A 23,559-nucleotide genomic window follows, 5' to 3' on the forward strand; every position below is an offset into this window, starting at 1 on the left:
GATTGTTCTCCAGAGTTGTTGTACCAGTTTGCAATTCCACCAGCAATGTAGGAGTATTCCTCTTTCTCCACATCCTCTCCAACATGTGTTTTGATATTAGCCATTCTGACTGGTGTAAGGTGGAATCTCAGTGCTGTTTTGATTTGCATTTCTTTGATCACTAAGGATTTTGAACATTTCTTTAGGTGCTTCTCAGCCATTCAAGATTTTTCAGCTGTGAATTCTCGGTTTAGTTCTATACCTCATTTTTTATTGAGTTGTTTGTTTTTTTCTTTTTTTATTATTAACTTCTTGAGTATATATAGATGATATTAGCCCTCTATTAGATGTGGTGTTAGTGAAGATTTTTCCCCAATCTGTAAGGTAATGATTTGTCTTATCGACTGGGTCCTTTGCTTTACAGAAGCTTTCCAGTTTTATGAGGTCCCATATGTCAATCATTGATTTTAAAGCATAAGCCTTTGGAGTTCTGCTTACTAAATTTCCCCTGTGCCAATGAGTTCAAGGCTCTTCCCCTCTTTCTCTTCTATTAGATTCATTGCATCTGTTTTTCTGATGAGGTCCTTGATCCACTTGTACTTGAGCTCTGTACAATGTGACAAATGTGGGTATATCTTCAGTGTTCTACATACAGAGAGTCAGTTAGACCATCACCATATATTGAAGATGCTTTCTTTTTTTCCATTGTCTATTTTTGGCATCTTAGTAAAAAATCAAGTGACAGTAAGTGTGTGGTTTTATTTCTGGGTCTTCCATTTCAGGCAAGTGGATGGAATTAGAAAATATCATCCTTAGTGAGATAACTCAGACCCAAAAGGGCATGCATGGCATGTACTCACTAATGAGTGGCTATCAGCCAAAACCAAAAATCAAAAAAAAAAAAAAAAAAACCAGAATACACAAGAAGTCCACTGAATTCCAAAGGCTCATCAAGCTGAATTGCCCAAGTGAGGATGCCTCAGTCCCACTTGGAAGAGAAAATAAAGCAATCACAAGTGGGGGGGGGAGGGAGGGAAGGACTTGGGATGGAAAGTGGAAAGGGTGGGTGGCAGTGGATGAGAGAGGGGAACCTGATCTGGTATTAGGTGAGGGAAAGGAACTGAAGCCCTAAGGGCCAGCAGAAAGAATATAAATAGGAAACCTCATGAAATAGGAGATTGGGGGGAACCTGCCCCCAGAATGCACCAGAGACCTGGAAGGTGAGAGACTTCCAGGAGTCACAAGGAGGGGCCTTTGATGAAATGTAGGGAAAGGGAGACTATAGAGCCCTCACAAAAAGGGATCTATCATGACTCCAAAAGACCCCAAAAGTAGCTGAAAGAGTCAGATGCAGATATTTGCACCCAACCAATGGACAGAAGCAGATGACCCCTGTCATTGAACTAGAATAGGCTGAAAGAAGCTGAAGAGAAGGGCAATCCGGTAGGAGGACCAGCAGTCTTAATTAATCTGGACCCCTGAGAACTTCCAAACACTGGACCAACAAATGGACAGCATACATCAGCTGATATGAGGCCCCAAACATACATACAGGAGAGGATTTCCAGGTTTGTGTTTATTCAGAGATGAGGCAGCTAACCCTTAATAGAAGGGAGGCCTCAGGAAGTTTAGAGGTTAGGTGGGGTGGGGGTTAGGGGTAGGGGCATCCATGTGGAGACAGAGTGTGGTGGGGAGGAGGTGTGGGATATTTAGAGTTGGATGGTGGTTGGGGGTCGGAGAATATGGAGTGTAAAAAAAATGAATTACAAATAAAATTAAAGTTAAAAAAAAAAAACAGAAACTGAATCCTACCAGGAAAAAAAAGGGAAGGAAAGGAAAGAAAATGAGAAGACAAGGGGAAAAAAAAAGAAAAGAAAATATAGGTTCAATAAATAGCAAATTCTCTTTCTGGTAGCAACACATAGATGATTCAAGAAAGTAAAATCATAATTTTTATTGGATGGAGAGAGAGTAAGCACTGAGTGATGATCAAGGGTTCATATTATGGAAAAAGCTAAGAAAATATTTTTATGAGTTATCACACAGTAGAAACTACAAATAGACTATATGGAAATAGAAAATGATTTGAGTTGCCAGCCATTTGGGCAGAATCATCCACCAGGTAGTAGACAACAGGGAGAAATGAAACTTTGTTGAGGGATATATAGAAGCTTCTACTAAGACTTCAGTTAGATACTCTGCCAAGCAATATAAAGCAAATTCAAATTTCCTGCAACAAGGCTTGGACAGGACATGTGTTGTAGAGAAAAGTAATTCCAAGTAAGCTGTACTTAAGATTGGATATTGACCAAAATAAAGGTAATGAGCGTTTTAGTATTGAGAGGTATGGGGCTGTCTAACTGGAACAAAAATATCTTGTATGCTAGTTGGGTATTTGCCTTAATATATGCTATATATTTTGCACTTCAGATTTTTGCTCAATTTCTTGATGTTTTGAATATTGTAGAAATTTTGAGATCTTTAAAAATTAATGGGACAGCAATCATTAGTGACAAAGAATTGACAGTTTTGTATGTTTTGCTTATATCCAACTTATCTGTTCCTCATTCTTTATGATATGAAGAGTTGACAATGTTCTCTTTAGCCTGATCTTTCTATTACTGTTTATCTCCCTTGATAAACTGAAATCTATCTAAATTAATTTTAAAAAATACTGCCCCTTAAGTGTTTTGTATCATTTCATTTCTCATATCTAAGAGACACATAACTAACATAAATATAGAATATTTATTTAAGTACTGGATAACTCATATAACTGTGACATGATATATTAATCACATCTTGGTATTTTAAAAAATAAATTTTGACCTTAGTATCAAATTTTACTGGTTGCTATTAAATATGAGTTTAAGTTCAAACAATATTTTGGTGGAAAAATTAGTTCATGTGTCCCCAGAATCTGTGATACTTACTTAAATATTTGGATAACTGAAAATACAGAGGAAGAGATAGATGATGGATGGATGATAGACAGACAAGCAGAAAGAAAGAGACAGATCAAAGACAGAGAGAGACAGAGATAATTAGAGAGAGAGGAAGAGACATGACAGATGATCTATTAGACACTTAGGAAGAGAGAGAGCCAGAACACAGATAAATAGGTAGGGAGCTGATAAATTTCATATATATATATATGTTTATATATACATATATATATGCATATATACATACATACATACATATATACATATATGTATGTATATATATACATATATATGCATGTGTGTATGTATGTATATATATATGTGTGTGTATATACATACATACACACATACATACATACAAATATACAAACATACATATATCGATATATACACACAAGCATACTCATATACAAAGAAAGAGAGAAAGTAGAGAGACAGATAAACAGAAAAAGAAAAACAGAAAATTAAGAAAATAAGATCCTTTATAAATTTATTATTATTATTTTCCCCTCAAAAATCCTTTACCCTGTACTTTCTACCATTCTCCACTAAATGGGTGGGGGTCCTCCTGGGGTATTCACAGACCATGTCATAAATTCTCTGTGAGTCTGGGTGTTCCCTCTGCCACTGAGAGTACACAAGGCATTCCAGCTTATGGAACATATTCCACTGACAGGAAATAGCGTTTGGCATAGCCTCAACATCAGTTTTTCAAAACACACATAGAGACCAAGCTGTATATCTACTACCCATGTCCAGGGAGGCCTAGTTCCAGCCCATGAATATTCTTTGGTTGGTGCTTCAGTCTCTGAGATCCCCAAGTGTATAGGTTAGTTGATTTCCTTTTCCATTTGATGGTACAATCCATCCTCCTGTTCTTCCATAGCTCCATCTATGGTTTGGCAGTAATGACTGTATCTGTCTGAGTCAGTTGATTTTTTGAGCCTCTCAGCAGTGAGCTATGGTAGAATCCTGTCTGTAAGAATAACAGAATCTAATTAATTTTGTGAGGGTTTGGGATTTTTCCAGGGAATGGGTCTCTAGTTGGGTTGGTTATTGTTTGGCTATTCCCCCATGATCTGTTCCATTCATTCTCCCTGCATTACTTGTAGAGAGAATAAATTTTGGGTTGAAAGTTAGGTGAGTGTGTTGGTGTACTTATCAGGCTATTTGGTTTACTGTCTGGCAACAAGAAGTGGTACCTTCACGGTCCATAAACCCAATGCTGTTAATCACAATTAAGGACATCCCCACTGATTCTTGGGTGCCTACTACATCCCAGGATTCTGTTTCTTCCTGGAGAGGTCCTCTACTTTCTTATCCCCATTAGTTGTAGATTCCCATTCATTTTGTCAAATTGTTTTGAAAACAGCAACAACAAACAACAACAGGCAAACAAAACAATTATGAAAAATAAAAGGACTTTGTGAAAACTTAACATCCCTGATGTCAAGCAGCACTACAGAAAAATAGTGATAAAAAGTACAAGATACTGGTCCAGAAACAGACACATTGATCAATAAATTTGTATTGGAGGCCCAGAAATAAATCCACACAGCTCTGGTCTTTTGATTCTGATAAAGAAACCAAAACCATATACAGAGAAAGAGTGTAGCATCAATAATGGGAACTGAACTAACTAAATATTAACATGTAGAAGAATGAAATTAGATGTACATTTATCACACTCCACAAAGCTCAAGTTCAAGTGGGTCAATGACCTCAATAAAAAGAAGAGATACACTAAATCTCATAGAAGAGAAAGAGGGGGAAAATCTTGAATGCTTTGGAAAGGAGAAAATTTCCTGAAGAGAACACAAATGGCTCATGTTCTTAGATAAAATGTGAAAAATGGGAAATCATGAAATTGTAAAACTTCTGTAAAGCAAAGGACACTGTCTATGGGACAAAACTTAAGACCAGATTGTGAAAGGATATTCACTGTTCCTACATCTGACAACGGACTAATACCCCAAAATTATGAAATCTTAAGAACTTATCTATCAGCAAACCAAGTAACCCAATTTAAAAGTGGACAAATACAGAGCTAAACAAAGAATTGTCAACAGAAGAATCTCAAGGGACAAGAAACACTTTAAGAAATGTTAAACGTCCTCAGTCATTAAAAGTTAAAATGTTAAAAGTCAGGGAAAGGCAAATCAAAATAAAATCTTAAAACAAGGAAAGAGAGGCCACTAGATCCAAGTTGAAAGATGAAACTTCTTAAGTGCTGTTTCTCAACAGTGCTGCATGAACATCCAGGAAAAAATGAAAGCAAATGTAGTATTCTAAACATGCAAAAAAGAAAGTAACATATTTTCAAATAAAAAGCCCATATGTGGTTTAATGAACAATAACCTTTACTACTGCCTATTTTCATTCAATAATTACCAGAATGTCTTTTCCTCAACTTAGATTAAGTATCCTAACGTGACTGCTTATTGCTTTCTAAGTATTACTTAGTTGTCTGTGTTCTTTATGCATTGTCTCATGAGCTGTCCACATTTAGAGCAGCATGTATATATTGCTGCTCTGGTTCAGGTAATATATAGATAGTCATGTTGATGATATTTTATATAATATTACAGGTATATGCTTCCTATCCACAAATAGAAACTTTTACCAAACATTCTGATTTCATGACTCTTAAAAATTTCTGCCCCCCTTTTACCAATTAACTCTGACCCTGTTTGTTAGTGTGTTGCAAATATATCAACTTTGATTTGATCTTCAAAAGGCTGTTTTAAGTAGTTGTGGTTTCCTTTAATGATATGGATCTATTGCCAGAGACATTCCTTTGATGAATATAGGAAACAAGATTTATGTGTGAATATGAATGTCACTGTTTAGACTGTTTAAAGACTATGCTGTGATTGGAACAAGCTCCAGTAGTAGACAGTATTTAGCAGAGAAGAGGTAATAAGGATGGAAAAAAGAAGTGTTACACATCATATTCAGGAGAATCTTGCAACCTTGACCACCTGAGAGTCAGAGTTCCTTTTTAATTTAGTTACAAATTTGTGATTGAAGATAGGAGCCTGCACTGCTGGTTTGAGGCCCCAGACACAAATATAGCAGAGGATTTCCTTTTGTGGCCTCAATGATAGAAGAGGAGCCTAAAATTGTAGAGACATTTTACCCAAGGAAAGGGAGATTCATGGAGCAGGAGGAGAACTATCTCAGAGGTAAAGGGGAGGAAAATGGGTTGAAAAACTCTGAGAAGGGAGAACAATAAGTGGTCATATTATTGGTTGTAAATTTAAAAATAATTTTTAAAAATAGAATCTAGATGAATGTTTTTCCAAGGCATGACAGCGAATTCTCAGGCTGGCAGCTTTTGAGGTTTCAAGGGCAGTAGACATAAGTAAAATATCCAAGCTATGGTGAAATGCTTGCTTGTCCCAATTGGTATATTATCAATTTTTAATGGCCAAAGTACCAATTGTCATTTGGGTCCAAATAAACTTTCTGGCCAAGGCTGCTGTCATTATTTTTCAATTTCAGGGAAAATACAATCTTTATTTTTTAATATCTTGCTAAAACGTCATTGTTCTAAAATTGGTCTTATGTTGTTCCTTGCTAATTAGACACCACAGTGGCCCTTTGTAATCTAACTTCTCCAAGAAAGATATCTTGGTGTTTTGACACTTTTTTATCATTCTTCCATACCATTCTTTTTCTAGCATTATAAGCCTTATGCTAGAGAATATCGATGTCAGCCATTTTAAATTTGTTGGTGTATTTCTTGCTGGAGAACCATACTGTCTTAGTCAGGGTTTCTATTCCTGCACAAACATCATGACCAAGAAACAAGTTGGGGAGGAAAGGGTTTATTCAGTTTACACTTCCATACTGCTGTTCATCACCTAGGAAGTCAGGACTGGAACTCAAGCAGNTCAGAAAGCAGGAGCTGATGCAGAGGCCATGGAGGGATGTTCTTTACTGGCTTGCTTCCCCTGGCTTGCTCANCCTGCTCTCTTATAGAACCCAAGACTACNAGCCCAGAGATGGTCCCACCCACAAGGGGCCTTTCCCCCTTGATCACTAATTGAGAAAATGCNTTACAGTTGGATCTCATGGAGGCATTTCCTCAATTGAAGCGCCTTTCTCTGTGAAAACTCCAGCTGTGTCTAGTTGACTAGTTGACTAGCCAGTACACATACCATAGGTGAAACCCCCAATCTCATATGCCTGTGTGCATTGTAAGAAGAGACGTGTAATTAGATATTGGTGCACCTTCTCTAGTCCTCTGAATCTTGTTGGCTTTTTCAAAGTTTACTTTGTTTTGATTATTTTCTTCCTTTGTTAGTCCAAAAGCAGATCTTCCAAGTATATTTTAAAACTATTTCATCTTAGGGAGATCTATGACATATTTATGTGTGTCATAACCTCAACTCTGCAAGGGAATGTTCAAGTAGACCCAGACAAGGATATTTTACCAAAATCAGGATAGGTAGTATACTTAGTAAATTCCTAGAGAAGTTTAGGAAAGTATACATAGAAGTTGGCATTAACAAGTCTTAAGAAAATTTCCATCAATCTAATATACCCAAGTTTTACAAATACTAAAAGCCTCCCTTAAGCCTAGAACATGTGCATATCCAGAATAAAATTGAAAAACAATTGATCATGACCTTAACTTGGAGGTCTGCCTTATTGGATCTTTCTCAAAAACCTGTGCTGCCTTTTTTTATTTACTATTCTCACTAGATATGGGTGTGCCAATGTTATTTTAGTAATATGGGTAGTGTATGTTTCCCTCCAATGCTCATATCATTTCTGCAACAGGGCAGACTTATATAAATTTCCAATGAAGATGTAGTAGTTTCCCTCTAGTTGAGCTGTTCATCAGCCAAATAGGAAAATAACCAAGAAAATCTTGAAAGGTTAAAGCAAAGGATATAGTGATAAGAGGGAAGATAGACCATGTGTAAGAGAAAAGGCATATGCTATTGTTCTAACAATTTTATATTTCTTTTTTTCATATAACAATGGGGACAGAAAAAAGTTTATTTTAGGTATAATGCCTATTATTTTTACACAATAATAATGAATCATGGAAAATGGGTAGTAATAAAATATAAGACGATAAGTGATTTTGGATATTAATTGACTGTTCTATAACAATTTACAGAAAATTAGGTGAGAGAAAATTTAGTTAATAAAAATCAAATGAACAGTTTATATTAAGGAACAATACAAAAATTCAACATGAACAAGTTGTAACACCAGCAATTCTCAGATCAGTTCATACACCAGAAAAGCAAATACTACATAATGTATGTGTAAATGTCTAAATTTAAATGCATATAAGGATATTTGGCTAACTTTCAGACAGCTGGATATGTCACAAATGTTGTCAAACTATATATATGGGCTATAAGTGGATTGCTCTGGTTGACTTATATTTAAGTTTGAGTACTAAAATACATTTGTAAATGAACTTTCACACTGAATTAGAATGCAACACATAATGCCAGGAACTAGAATGCTATAACATTATAAAACTTTTCATTTAAATTATGACAGGTGGTGGTTTCAATATAAACAAATACATTCAAACATACCATTATAAATGAATTCAATGTCATGGGAGCTTTAAATATACAATGTTTTTAATTTTAAAATATTATACATTGAAAGTTACACATATATAACAAATTTAAACACTACTTATATGTCAACTGAATTTTAATATCATTAATTAATGAACATCAAGAAATTATATACCAATGGGTTGTCCAACGTAAATATTTGCTATTGCAAGGAAAAGAAAGAATACTCAGGAAGTTTAATAAAACCAAAACAATAAATTAAAAAGAAGAGTTTCTATCAAAAAAGGACACAAACATTTGACATGATCCAGGAATGGAGCCATCAGGCCTTAGACTCAGAACAGTTGAATCACCAGAGTAAATATGGTTTTCAAACATGGAAAATAAATGGCTTTCATATTATAACACTATAATATAGTTGAATAAAGGAATAAAACCTGATAAAATTATATTCATACTATAATTATATAACATATTTTAGAATGGTATATGAATGATCCCTGTTGTGAAGTTGTTAACATAAAAACTAAATTCATTTCTAAAACTATATTTTAGGAAAATTCTTCCTTCTGAAATGTGGTTTTTTTCCTGGTATGACTAAATGAATTCTTCTCTGGTCTTAACAAGATAATGTAACACTTGGGACCAAATATGAAGGCAAGGAGTGCTGTGCTGGAAGTCAAGATAGAGAATACTTCCATAGCCACCATGATTTTCCCTTTAGTGCTATGGTAGACAGGAAGAAAGGTGACCCAGACACAGAAGAACACCAGCATACTGAATGACAGAAACTTGGATTCGTTGAATGTATCAGGCAAATTTCTAGACAAGAAGGCCATGGTATAACTCACAAGGGCCAAGAAACAGAGGTATCCCAGGACAGAGTGGAAGGCAACAGCTGAGCCCTTGTTGCACAAAATGATGATGTGTCCATATTCAGAATGAGCATCTTGGTCAATGAATGGTGGAGAAGTTGCCATCCATATTCCACAAAGAAGAAGTTGGATCAGGGTGCAGATAGGAATGATGTAGTTTGGACCCCTAGATATCATTAACCACCTTACTATTTGCCCTGGAAAACTGACCTTAAAAGCAAGAACCACTGTAATAGTTTTGGCCAACACAGTGGCAAGAGCCACAGTGAAAGCAACTGCAAAGGTGGTCTGCTGAAGGATGCAGGCAGCTGTGTTTGGCTGACCAATGAAGTTCAAAGAACATAAGAAACAGAAGGTGAGTGTAATGAGCAAAATGTAACTCAGTACTCGATTATTGGCCTTGACAATAGGAGTGTCTCTGTGTTTCACAAATATGCCAATAACAAAGACAGTGAGTGCACATAAGCACAAAGCTATGATGGCTAGAGCCATCCCCAAGGGGTCTTCATAGGCCAGAAAGCTCACATATTTTTGGAAGCAGTTGTTCTTCTCTTTATTTGCATAATGACTCTCTGGACACTTCATACACTGGTCTACATCTGCTCAGAAATATAGGTTATCATGACAGCAGAAGTCCAGACTATGACAATTCCTTTTTTTATGAGATATTTCTAATTACAGGGACTATCTCAGAAGTTATGACACTTTGTTTTCTCAGAGACAAAATAATTAGAACACTGGTATGCAAAATTCTAGATTTATAACCTGCACCTTGTTCCTTACATATTTCTTTCCATATTTATTTTCAAATGTAATAGGATTTTATGCAATGTTTCTTTTAATCTTACCAGCACACATGTTTGCTTCCCTCAGTTTTTACTCACAAATCCTTGTTCTCCCTATATCTACCTTTTACATGTTAATATCCAATCTTTAGCCAGTGTATGTACAACTTGGAATGGTTTCAGTGAGAAAATATGTAGACTGCCAAGCCCTAACTTTTTAAATAACAGTATTAAATCTTTTCAGGTAACTATCAACTTTCAGTAAATTCCTTAAAAATCTTCTTCATTGCGATTTAAACTTTATTACCTAAATGCCTTTGATCTCTTTACATACATTATTTCTCTGCCTTTATTGATAATGCTGTATCTCTTTTGAAAGTAACTTCAATACTAAGTTACATTGCAAAAATCTACTGTGGCCCTGAGAGTACTCATAGTTCACAGATCCTTTTTAACTAAAACATGGGAAATCTAGATTAGAGGAAATATGTTTGCAAAGTTTTTCAGATAATGCTTTCTTATATGTGAATACTAAATTTAATTTTTTTCCTTAAAACTCTTGTGCTTTCAAATTCTGTTCATTCTCTGCTGGAGTTTCTGCAATGTCACATTAGATATTGCTGAATATCACCCAATAATATGTTTTCATAACATTTGAAGCAAGCATATATTTTTACATAGACAGAATATTCTTAGAATATTCTTAGAATATGAGGGATTTTTGAATAAATTATAATACTCTGCTCTGGAACTTTTAAATATTTTCATAAATATTATGAATAACAGAAAATAGATGCACAAAGATTTATAAAATATATGATGTTAGTATGGTAGTTTGAATATGCTTGGCACAGAAAGTGGCACTGTTTTGAAGTGTGGCCTTGTTGAAAGAAGTATGTCACTGGGGAAGTGGGATTTAAGACACTCATGCTAGATGCACAGATGTCAGTCTTTTCCTAGAAGATTTCACCTGAAAATATAATTCTCAGCTCCTCCTGTGACATGTCTGCCTAGATGCTCTCATTCTCCAGACTTGAGGATAAATTACTGAACGTCTGAACCTGTATGACAGTCACAATGAAATGTTGTCCTTATAAAGGTTGACTGTGGACCAGGCATGGTGGTGCATGCCTTTAATCCCAGCACTTGGGAGGCAGAGGCAGGCGGACTTCTGAGTTTGAGGCCAGCCTGGTCTACAGAGTGAGTTCCAAGACAGCCAGGGCTATACAGAGAAACCCTGACTTGAAAAAAACAAAGAAAACAAACAAACAAACAAAAGTTGACTGTGTCAAAGTGATTGTTTACAGCAGTAAAACCCTAACTAAGACATAAGCTAGTACCTGTAGTGGAATATTTCCATGATAGGCCTGGCCATATTTTGGTTGGAAGTGTGTGGATTTCGAGATTTTGATCTTGGAAAGCAGTATATTCAGTTTGCCAGAATTTATTGAGGATTTTTGCATCAATAAAGTTCTTGCTAACCGAATCCAAGAACACAATTGAGGATTTTTGCATCAATAATTATAAGGGAAATTGGTATGAAATTCTTTCTTTGTTGGGTGTTTATGAGGTATATGTATCAGCATAATTGTAACTTCATAGAACAAACTGGGTAGAGTACCTTCTGTTTCTATTTTGTGGAGTTGTTTGAGGCGTATTGGTATTAGGTCTTCTTTGAAGGTCTGATAGAACACTGGACTGAACCCATTTTGTCTTGTGCTTTTTTTGATTGGGAGACTATTAATGACTGTTTCTATTTCTTTAGGGGATATGGGACTGTTAGAATATTTATCTGATCCTAGTTTAAATTTGGTATGTGGTATCTGTTTAGAAAATTGAGGTTGGCCGAGCTTCTTGACCCAGATTTTGGAAAACAGTGGCTATGAGAATCTTAGGCCAAGGCATAATGTTATACTCCTTTAATACCAGGAAACAAGGAAAAGCAGATCTCTGAGTTTAAGGCCAGCCTGTGACACAGCAACTTTCAAGTAGAGATAAGCTTAAATATAGGAGTGATACTACATGTGTTACATATCAGCATTCTTAAGACAGAGTTATAATGATTTTTGAGTTCAAAGTCAATGTACAGAGCAAGTCCAAGGACAGACAAGTTTATGCAGTTAGAGAATTGTAAAACTAAAGCTAGTAATAGAATAAGGGGGAGCCATATTCCAGCCATAGTACTCCGCCAAACTCAGATGTATTGGCCATGTGGCTTTGACTTATGAGTCAATAAGATAAGGTGACTACCAGAACAAATGGTGCTGATTATCTAGAGGTAAGAAATTAGCAATAATTTAGAATAGATTAGCATCACTGAGGTGAAATCATTTGGGAACTGTTTTTCTGAGAGTAAAAAAAGGTGTGTTACAAAGAGCAAAGGTTATACTTCAGACTGCAGCTTGACTTAGGGTTAGAGTCACAGAGGTGTTACTGGGTTTGAAACTATGAATGGGTCATGGTGAGTAGCTAAGGCTTGGAGATGTGAGAAGCCAGGAAATTTAATTGGTGAAGGTAAAACTTCAGATTAAGTTGATAGCCCAGGACTAGAGGGGTCATGCAAGGAAGTGAAGGCTTAGAACTATGAAAAGAGCCTATTAAAGGTTATTGTTGAAGCCTAGTTTCAGTGCAAGACCCCAGTGTACTGGAGATGCCAATAACATGGGATGATCACCAAAACTTCTACCAAACTACAATGGAGTTTACCAGAGCCTTGAGTGCTACAGAGGGCAGAGCTGGAGACATAAAGCAAGCTCTTTGAAGGAACCTAGAAGATCATGTGTCGATCCCAGACATTGGAAGATGAATCATTAATGTTGAAGCTGACTTGGAAATTCCAAAATGTTCAAGATTCCCAAGCCATGCTGTATCTTCTGAGGAAAGCTGCTAACAGATATTGGAAGTAGCCCAGGAAAAAGAAGTTTGTTGCAGTCAACAAAGGTGAAAAACTAGTGGACATCTGATCACCTCCTTGACATCAAACATGAAGATCAGGAGTCTGCAGTTTGCCTAACTGATTTGTGTCTTGCTTTGTGATTACACTGAATAGTTAGACTTAATCTCTGAGGAGACTTTGAACTTGGATGTTTAACATTGTTGAAACTGTTATAAAATATTTGTATGTTATCAGTTGGACAAAAGATTTTTTTTTAATAATGCTGTGCCTAGTTATTGCCTCCAGAGCCTCAAGTGTTTAACATGCCGATGGGACCGAGGGACTATAAAGCCCTAGTTTAAATATGGTTGGCACTATTTGTAGGTGTGTTCTTAAAGAAAATGTGTCATTGTGTGCATGGTCTTTAAGTCCATTGTCTTATGTGCCAAGATACCAGTCTTTAACTAGCAGCCTTCAGAAGAAGATGTAGAATTCTCAACTTGTTTGCATCATGCCTGACTGGATGATGCCATGCTCCTACCTTGATGATAATTGATTAGATCTCTGAACTGGTAAACCAGTCCCAATTAAATGTGCTTATATGTTTTGCCTTTGGCATGGTATTTGTTCACAGCAATAAAACCCCAAGACAATGTCTAACACAATATTTTTATATTTCTTAAAATATAATTGATAAACAGAGTGTCAATTTTATTTAATAACATTGAATTGGTATTTTAGCATATAAAGGGTAGTATTACCTTACTTCTTAACTTTCTATAAGCAATATTTTCAAATTTAGTGTTTACCATTTCTTTGTGCTGCATACTGTTGTACAATATAATAAATTAATAGACAATGGCCAAATTTGTTCTTAGTTTGTGAATAACTCTTTATATGGATACACAGAATAATTCAAAATTTTCATTTATATATTCATGTGTGTGTTTGTGTGTTTGTGTGTGTGTGTGTGTGTGTCTGTGTGTGTGTGTGTGTAAGGATTTCACTTGGGTGAAAATTTTAGGGTAAAATTTATTATTGTTCAAAGTTGGTATTAAAAGAAAATAGTGTGGACATTTCAAAAGAATCAGAAGCCTCCATTTGAAGTTGATAATTGCTGTTTCAAAATTTGTGAAGAATTGTTTTGGAAATTTAATTTGAATTTGGATATTGCTGTTGGTTAGATGGTCATTTGCACTATGTTAATTCTATTGAACTACAAGCAAGGTAGATGTTTTCATCTTTTGATATCGCAATTCTCTCTTCAGAGACCTGAAGTTTGTGTCATACAGATCCTTCAGTTACTTGCTTAGACCCACATGAAGTTGCTGTTATTTGTGTTTAATGTCAACAGTATTGTTTCTCTAACTCCCTTCTCAGACCTTTTATTGTTTATGCATAGGTTGGTACTAATTTCTTTGAGTTAATTTTGTATCCAACCACATTATTGAGTAGTTATATCAGCTGTAGGAATTCTCGTGAAGAATTTTGGGGATACAGAGATGGTTCAATATACAAAAGTATATTAATATAATCCACTATGTAAATAAACTCAATGGAAAATAACATGATTATCTCAATAGAAGCTGAGAAAAGCATTTGTCAATATAAAACACCCCTTCATATTATAAGTATTGGGCAGATCAAAAATTCATGTCCCTTACTTAAGCATGATAAAATCAATATACAGCAAACCATCACCAACCTCAAATTAAACAGAGAGATAGTTGAAGCAATCCTCCTAAATTAAGAGACAAGACAATGATGACTACTCTTTCAATATCTACTTAATATAATACTCAAAGTTCTAGATATAGCAATAAGAGAAGAATAGTAGATCAAAGGGACAAAAATTTGAAAAGAAATAGTCAAGGTACCACAATTTGTGGATGATATTTCATTTCACATAAGTGACCTCAAAAAATATACCAGAGTCCATCCACAGCTAATATAGAACTTAAGTAAAGTAGATGGATAATAAATTAACTCAAACAAATTGTAGCCTTCTGCTACATGAAAGATGAACAGGATAGGAAAAAAATTAGAAAAACAACACTCTTCACAATAGGCAGAAATAGTATGAAATATCTTAGTGTAACTTTTACCAAGTAAATGAAAGATCTATATGACAATAACTTCATGTCTTTCATGAAAGCATTTGAAAAAGACCTCAGAAAATGAGGAGGTGTTCCATGCTCGTAGATTGGTAGGATCAACATAGTAAATATAGCCATCCTACCAAAAGCAATCAACAGATTCAGTGCAATCCCCATCAATATTCCAATACAGTTCTTCACAAACATTGAAAAAGCAACTCTCAATTTCATATGTAAAAACAAACATCCCAGCTTAGAAAAAAACAATTCTTAACACCAAAAGAACTACTGGAGGAATTACCATCCCTGACCTCAAGCTGTACTACACAGCAATAGTGATTTTAAAAACATATTGTATTGGAACATATAAAGACCGGTCAATCAATGGAATTGAAGTGAAGACCCAGAAATAAGCCCACATACACATAGACACTTTATATTTGAAAAAGAAGCCGAAAACATACAATAAAAAGAAAGCATATTCAATTACAGTGCTGGTCTAATTAAGAGTCTGTATTTAAAAATAATTAAATATATCAATACTTACGACCTTGAAGAAAACGAAGTACATCAATTTACTCAGCATAACCCAGAGAATTTACAACAGAGTTATCTCTAAAGGCTAAAAAGCACTTAAGAACTAAAGTCCTTATTGATCAGTGAAATGCACATCTAAACAACCCTCAGATTTCACCTTACACTAACTAGAATGGCTGAGGTTAAATCCTCAGATGAGATCACATGCTATAAGGATCACATGCTGGAGAAAGTTTTCTGTTGTTGCCTTCAAATCACACTAGAATACAAGTTAAATGCTAAGATCCTAATTCTGGCTGCTTTTATGCTTCCTGCTATTATGGAATTGAACAAATACTAAATCTATAAGGACACACCATGTTTAATGAATGCATTTATTTGTTTACTATCTAGTCATGGCACCCATTCTGTGGCCACCATCCCACAGTTTCTTAACTCATTACTTTATTCCCATCTTGGCCTTTCTGCTTCTTAAAATTCCTGAACTCTGTGGGTTTTATCGTATGTGTTCTCTGTTTTTGTTTTTGTTTTTTTTGGTTTTTTTTTTAACTAATATGAACTTATTAGTGAATACATATGATATATGTCCTTTTAGGTCTGTGATATCTCACTCAGGATGATATTTTGTAGTTTCATCAATTTTCCTTCAAAACTCATGATGACATTGATTTTAATAACTGAGTAATATTATATTGTATAAATCTGCCACATATTTATACATAAGTGTTTTTACATAATATATATATATTCTGTAAACTCTAATCTAAGAGAAGCTAGAAAGTTACCAAACCTACTGTATACAAAAGAGCTCAAAATAATACTGTTTTCTGCACAGAGAAATTGCTCCCATTAATTCATGACACATGTGAAAATGTGTTAGAAGAATGCAGGCTTAACCCAGAGAAATTTCAGCATAAATATTAGAGTTAGTCATAAAGAGACTCCCATATTCAGAAAATGAATATTGCCAAATGATAGCTAATGGGAGGATAATCAGTTTTCTATTTCAGTGTGCAGAACCTGGTTTGTTAAGAACCTTTATGTGACAAGCACAAACATAAGAATAAATGGTTATCATGAACTGTTTTAGATAGTTCAAATACAAATTTTGGAAGTTATGGAATGGGGAAATAAATCTGGGAGGAGTATGAGCAGTGAAGGTGATGAAATAACATTGTATGAAATATTCAAACAAATAAAAATGAGAAATGAACTGTTAATAATAACTATAAAGGTGCAACAGATCTGAGACTTACATGGCTCTTAAAAATCATTGAAAAACATTTTGAAAAACTATCTTGAGGGGATTCTCCACGCTGCAGGCACCCTAGCAAACCCGGGACTTTGAGATCACTGGTGCTTGGAATGCAACATCAGTTCCAAAAAACCCAGAGGGTCTTGTGTTAGCAGCAACAGTGTCAAAGGACAAAGACAGGGCCTAGCACACCCAGAATCTTGGGATCACTGAGATGGGTCAATGTAGGAGAGCATATGGGCAGCAGAAGCAATAGAGCTTCTTGGACAGAGTCCCTTCAGACCTTCATCCTCAGCAAGAAGACAGAGCTGAAACCCAGACCTCTGGACACCTTTCATGCCAGAGGAGAGTCAGCCTCCAGGGAAGGCTCTGACCCCAGGAACCAGGAGGTGGATCTGAGCCCCAGATTTCTGTGCACCTTCCCTGTAAGAGGAGAGCTTGCCTGCAGAGAGTGTTCTGTCCACTGGGATGCAGGAGAGAGTTGGTCCCCCAGGAGTGCTGACAGAGGCTAAAGAATCACAGGAGGAACAAGCTCCAGCCAAAGACAGCTAGAACATCTAACAGCAGAGATTACCAGATTGTGAAAGACAAACGAAGGAATCTTACTAACAGAAACCAAGATGACAGGGCATCATCAGAACACAGTAAGCCCACCACAGCGAATCCTGGATACCCCAAAACACCTAAAAAGAAAGACTGATTTACAATCATATATCATGATGGTGGTAGAGGATTTTAAAAAGGGCATTATTAACTCACTTAAAGAAATACAGGAGAACACTGATAAACAGGTAGAATCCCTTAAAGAGGAAGCTCAAAAATCCCTCAAAGAATTACAGGAAAACACAACCACACAGGTGATGGAATTCAATCGAAACCATTCAAAATCTAAAAATGGAAGAAGAAACAATGAAGAAAACCCAAAGGAGACAACTCTGGAGATAGAAACCCTAGGAAAGAAATCAAGAACCATAGATGCAGGCATCTGCAACAGAATACAAGAGATGGAAGAGAGAATCTCAGGTGTAAAAGATTCCATAGAGAATATGTGGACAGAACAATAAAAGAAAATGCAAAATGCAAAAAGATCCTAACCCAAAACATCCAGGAAACACAGGACACAATGAGAAGACCAAACCTACGGATAATAGAAGTAGATGAGAATGAAGATTTTCAACTTAAAGGGACAGATAATAGGAGTAGATGAGAATGAAGATTTTCAACTTAAAGGGACAACAAACATCTTCAAAAAATATAGAAGAAAACATCCCTAGCCTAAAGAAAGAGGTGCCCTTGAACATACAAGAAGCCTACAGAACTCCAAATAGACTGGACCAGAAAAGAAATTCCTNCCGACACATAATAATCAGAACAACAAATGCACTAAATAAAGATAGAATATTAAAAGCAGTAAGGAAAATGGTAAAGTAATATATAAAGGCAGGCCTATTAGAATTACACTAGACTTCTGACCAGAGACTATGAAAGCCAGAATATCCTGGAAAGATGTTATTCAGACCGTAAGAAAACACAAATGCCAGCCCAGGCTACTATACCCAGCAAAATTCTCAATTACCATAGATGGAGAAACCAAAATATTCCATGACAAAACCAAATTCACACAATACCTTTCTATGAATCCAGCCCTTCAGAGGATAATAATGGGAAAACACCAACAAAAGGATAGAAACTATTCCCTAGAGAAAGCAAGAAAGTAATCCTTCAACAAATCTAAAAGAAGACAGCCTCAAGAACAGAATCTCAACTCTAAAATAATAATAATAATAATAATAATAATAATAACAGGAAGCAAGAATTACTTTTCTCTAATATATCTTAATATCAATGGAATCGACTCCCAAATAAAAAAACATAGACTAACAAAATGACTAAACAAAAAGGACCAACATTTTGCTGCTTACAGGAAACCCACCTCAGGGAAAAAGACAGACACTACCTCCGTGTAAAAGGCTGGAAAACAATTTTCCAAGCAAATGGTCTGAAGAAAAAAGCTGGAGTAGCCATTCTAATATTGAATAAAATTGACTAGCAACCCAAAGTTATCAAAAAAGACAAGAAGGGGCACTTCATACTTATCAAAGGTAAAATCTTCCAAGATGAACTCTCAATTCTGAATATTTATGCTCCAAATGCAAGAGCAGCCACATTCATTAAAGATACTATAGTAAAGCACAAAACACATATTGCACCTCACACAATAATAGTGGGAGAATTCAACACTCCACTCACATCAATGGACAGATCCTGGACACAGAAACTAAACAGAGATACATGAACAGTAGCAGAAGTTATGAAACAAATGGGCTTAAGAGATATCTACAGAATATTTTACCCTAAAACAAAAGAATGCACCTTCTCAGAAACTCATGGTACTTTCTCCAAAATTGACCATATAAAATGGTCAAAAAACAGGGCTCAACTGATAAAAAAAATATTGAAATTACCCCATGCACCCTATCAGATCACCATGGACTAAGACTGACCTTCAATAATAACAAAAATAATAAAAAGCCAAAATTGACATGGAAGCTGTACAACACTCTGCTCAATTATAATGTCATCAAGGAAGAAATAAACAAAGAAATTAAAGACTCTTTAGAGTTTTATGAAAATGAAGCCACAACATACCCAAACTTATGGGACATAGGGAAAGCAGTCCTAAGAGGAAAAATCATAGCTCTGAGTGCCTCTAAAAGAAACTAGAGAGAGCATACACTAGTAGCTTGACAACATACCAAAAGCTCTAGAACAAAAGGAAGAAAATTAACACAAGAGGAGTAGACAGCAGGAAATATTCAAAGGCAGGGCTGAAATCAACCAAGTGGAAACAAAAAGAAGTATTCAAACAATCAACCAAACCAGGACCTTGTTCTCGAGAAAATCAACAAGGTAGATAAACCCTTAGCCAGACCCACTAGAGGGCACATGGACAGTATCCTAATTAACAAAATCAGAAATAACAACAGAACCTGAGAAAATTCAAAACATCATCAAATCCTACTACAAAAGACTATACTCAGCAAAACTGGAAAACCAGGATAAAATGGAAAAAATTTCTAGACAGAAACCAGGAACCAAAGTTAAATCAGGATGAGGTTAGTGACCAATACAATCCCATATCGCCTATAGAAATAGAAGCAGTCATTAATAGTCTCCCAACCAAAAAAAGCCCAGGACCAGATGGGTTTAGTGCAGAATTTTATCAGACCTTCAAAGAAGGCCTAATTCCAGTTCTCCCCAAACTATTCCACAAAATAGAAGCAGAGGGTACTCTACCCAATTCGTTCTATGAAGCCACAATTACTCTGATACATAAACCACATAAAGACCCAACAAAGAAAGAGAACTTCAGACCAATTTCCCTTATGAACATCGATGAAAAAATACTCAATAAAATCTTTGCAAACCGAATCCAAGAACACATCAAAATGATCATCTATCGTGATCAAGTAGGCTTCATCCCAGGGATGCAGAGATGATTCAATGTACAGAAACCCATCAACGTATTCCTCTATATAAACAAATTCAAAGACAAAAACCACATGATCATCTCATTAGATGCTGAGAGTGCATTTGACAAAACCCAACACCCATTCATGATAAAAGTCTTGAAAAGATCAGGAATTCAAGGACCATATCTAAAAATAATAAACTCAATATACAGCAAACCAGTAGCCAGCATCAAAGTAAATAAAGTGAAGGTAGAAGCAATCCCACTAAAATCAGGGACTAGACAAAGCTGCCCACTTTCATCCTACCAATTAAATATAGTACTTGAAGTCCTAGACAGAGCAATTCAAAAACAAAAGGACATCAAGGGGATATAAATTAGAAAGGAAGAAATCAAAATATCACTATTTGCAGATGATATGATAGTATATATAAGTGATCCTAAAAATTCTACCATAGAACTTCTAAACCTGATAAACAGCTTTAGTGAATTTGCTGGATAAAAAATTAACTCAAACAAATCAATGCCCTTTCTCTACACAAATGATAAATGGGCTGAGAAACAAATTAGGGAAACAACATCATTCATAATTGGCAGAAATAATACAAACTACCTTGGTATGACTCTAACTAAGGAAGTGAAAGATCTGTATGATAAGAACTTCAAGTCTCTGAAGAAATAAATTGAAGATCTCAGGAGACGCAAAGTTCTCCCATGCTCATGGATTGGCAGGATCAATGTAGTAAAACTGGCTATCATGCTGAAAGCAATCTACAGATTCAATGCAATCTCCATCAATATTCCAACTCAATTCTTCAATGAATTAGAAGGGGCAATCTGCAAATTCATCTGAAATAACAAAAACCTAGGATAGCAAAAACTCTTGTCAATGGTAAAAAAAAAATCTCTGATGGAATCACCATGCCTGACATTAAGCTGTACTACAGAGCAAATGTGATAAAAAAACAAACAAACAAACAAACAAACAAAACTCAACCCCATGGTACTGGTACAGAGAGAGACAGGTAGATCAAGGGAATATATTTGAAGACCCAGAAATGAACCCACACACCTATTGTCACTTGATATTTGACAAGGAAGTTAAAACCATGCAGTGGGAAAAAAGCAGCACTTTCAACAAATGTTGATGGCACAACTTGCAGTATCATGTAGAAGAATGAGAATTGATCCATTCTTATCTCCTTGACCTAAGGTCAAGTCCATGTGGATCAAGGAACTCCATATAAAACCAGAGACACTGAAACATGTAGAGGAGAGATTGGGGAAAAGCCTCAAAGATATGGGCACAGGGGGAAAATTCCTGAACAGAACATCAATGGCTTGTACTGTAAGATCGAGAATCAACAAAGGTTCTGTAAGGCAAAAGACACTGTCAATAAGACAAAAAGGCCACCAACATATTGGGATAGGATCTTTACCAATTCTAAATCTGATAGGGGACTAATATCCAATATATACAAAAAGAACTCAAGAATATGGACTCCAGAAAATGAAATAACCATATTAACAAATGGGGTACAGAGCTAAACAGAGTTCTCACCTGAGGAATACCAAATGGCTGAGAAGCACCAGAAAAAAATATTTAACATCCTTAATCATCAGGGAAATGCAAATCAAAACAACCCTGTATTTCCACCCCACACCAGTCATAATGACTAAGATCAAAAATTCAAGTGACAACAGATGCTGGCAAGGATGTGGAGAAAGAGGGACACTCCTCGATTGTTGGTGAGATTGCAAGCTTGTACAACCACTCTAGAAATCAGTCTGGATATTTCTCAGAAAATTGGATTTATTACTTCCGGAAGATAAAGCAATTCCTCTCTTGGGCATTTACCCAGAAGATGTTCTAACTTGTAATAAGGACACATGCTCCACTATGTTCATAGCAGACTTATTTATAATAGCCAGAAGCTGGAAAGAACCCAGATGTCCCTCAACAGAGGAATGGGTACAGAAAATGTGATACATTTACACAATGGAGTACTACTCAGCAGTTAAAAATAATTAATTCATGTAATTCTTAGGCAAATGGATGGATCTGGAGGATATCATCCTGAGTGAGGTAACCCAATCACAAAAGAACTTACATGATATGCACTCACTGATAAGTGGGTATTAGCCCAGAAACTTAGAATACCGAAGATTCAATTTGCAAAACACATGAAACTCATGAAGAAGGAAGACCAAAGTGTGGATACTTTCTTCCTTCTTATAATGGGGAACAAAACACCCTTGGAAGGAGTTACAGAGACAAAGTTCAGAGCTAAGATGCAAGGAAAGACCATCCACAGACTCCCCAACCCCAGGGACCCATCCCATATAAAACCACCAAACCCAGACACTATTGCATATTCCTGAAAGATTTTGCTGACAGTACCCTGATATATCTGTCTCTTGTGAGGCTATGACAGTGCCTTGCAAATACAGAAGTGGATGCACACAGTCATCTATTGGTTGGAACACAGGGCCCACAATGGAGGAGCTAGAGAAAGTACCCTAGGAGCTAAGGGGTCTGTAATCCTATAGGAGGAACAATGATATGAACTAACCATCCACGCGCCCCCCCAGAGCTCTGTCTCTAGTTGCATATGTAGCTGAAGATGGCCTAGTCGGCCATCAATGGCAGGAGAGGCCCTTGGTCTTGTGAAAATTATATGGCCCAGTACAAGGCAATGCCAGGACCAGAAAGTCTGAGTAGGTAGGTTGAAGATCAGGGCGTTTGGAGGGTGTAGGGGACTTTGGGATAGGATTTGAAATGTAAGAAAAAAATATATAAAAAAAAACTAATAAAAAACCTTTGATCCCTTATTAATACATGTTAAGTGGCACTGTGCAATGAAAAGCATTGAAAACCCTTCCTGTCCACTGCAGCACCAGGGTTCCTTGCCCGCTGAGTCTCTGGACACCCGCAAGGACCCACACAGGATCCCCCACGGGATCCTAAGACCTCTGGTGAGTGGACCACAACTTCTGCCAGGAGGCCTGTTCGAACACCAGATATCTGGGCACCTTCCCTTCGAGATGAGAGCTTGCCTGCAGAGAGTACTCTGACCACTGAAAGTAAGGAGAGAGCTAGTCTCCCATGTCTGCTGATAGAGGCTAATATAATCACCTGAGGAACAAGCTATAAACAGAGACAACTATAACAACTAGCTCCAGAG

The 23,559-nt window shown here is 36.2% G+C and overlaps 1 protein-coding gene across 1 annotated transcript in view; it reads right to left on the reverse strand.

Annotated features, from left to right (window-relative positions):
- Positions 1-9,030: 9,030 nt before the first annotated feature.
- The window catches only part of LOC110288707 (vomeronasal type-2 receptor 116-like), a 23,988-nt gene continuing 9,459 nt past the window's right edge, over positions 9,031-23,559 (reverse strand). The window contains exon 5 of the mRNA XM_021154983.2: positions 9,031-9,953. Within this exon, the coding sequence (XP_021010642.1) occupies positions 9,031-9,953 (923 nt within the window). The remainder of the gene's footprint in view (positions 9,954-23,559) is intronic.

This window comes from Mus caroli, unplaced genomic scaffold, assembly GCF_900094665.2.
Source record: "Mus caroli unplaced genomic scaffold, CAROLI_EIJ_v1.1 scaffold_10825_1, whole genome shotgun sequence".
Lineage (NCBI taxonomy): Eukaryota > Metazoa > Chordata > Mammalia > Rodentia > Muridae > Mus > Mus caroli.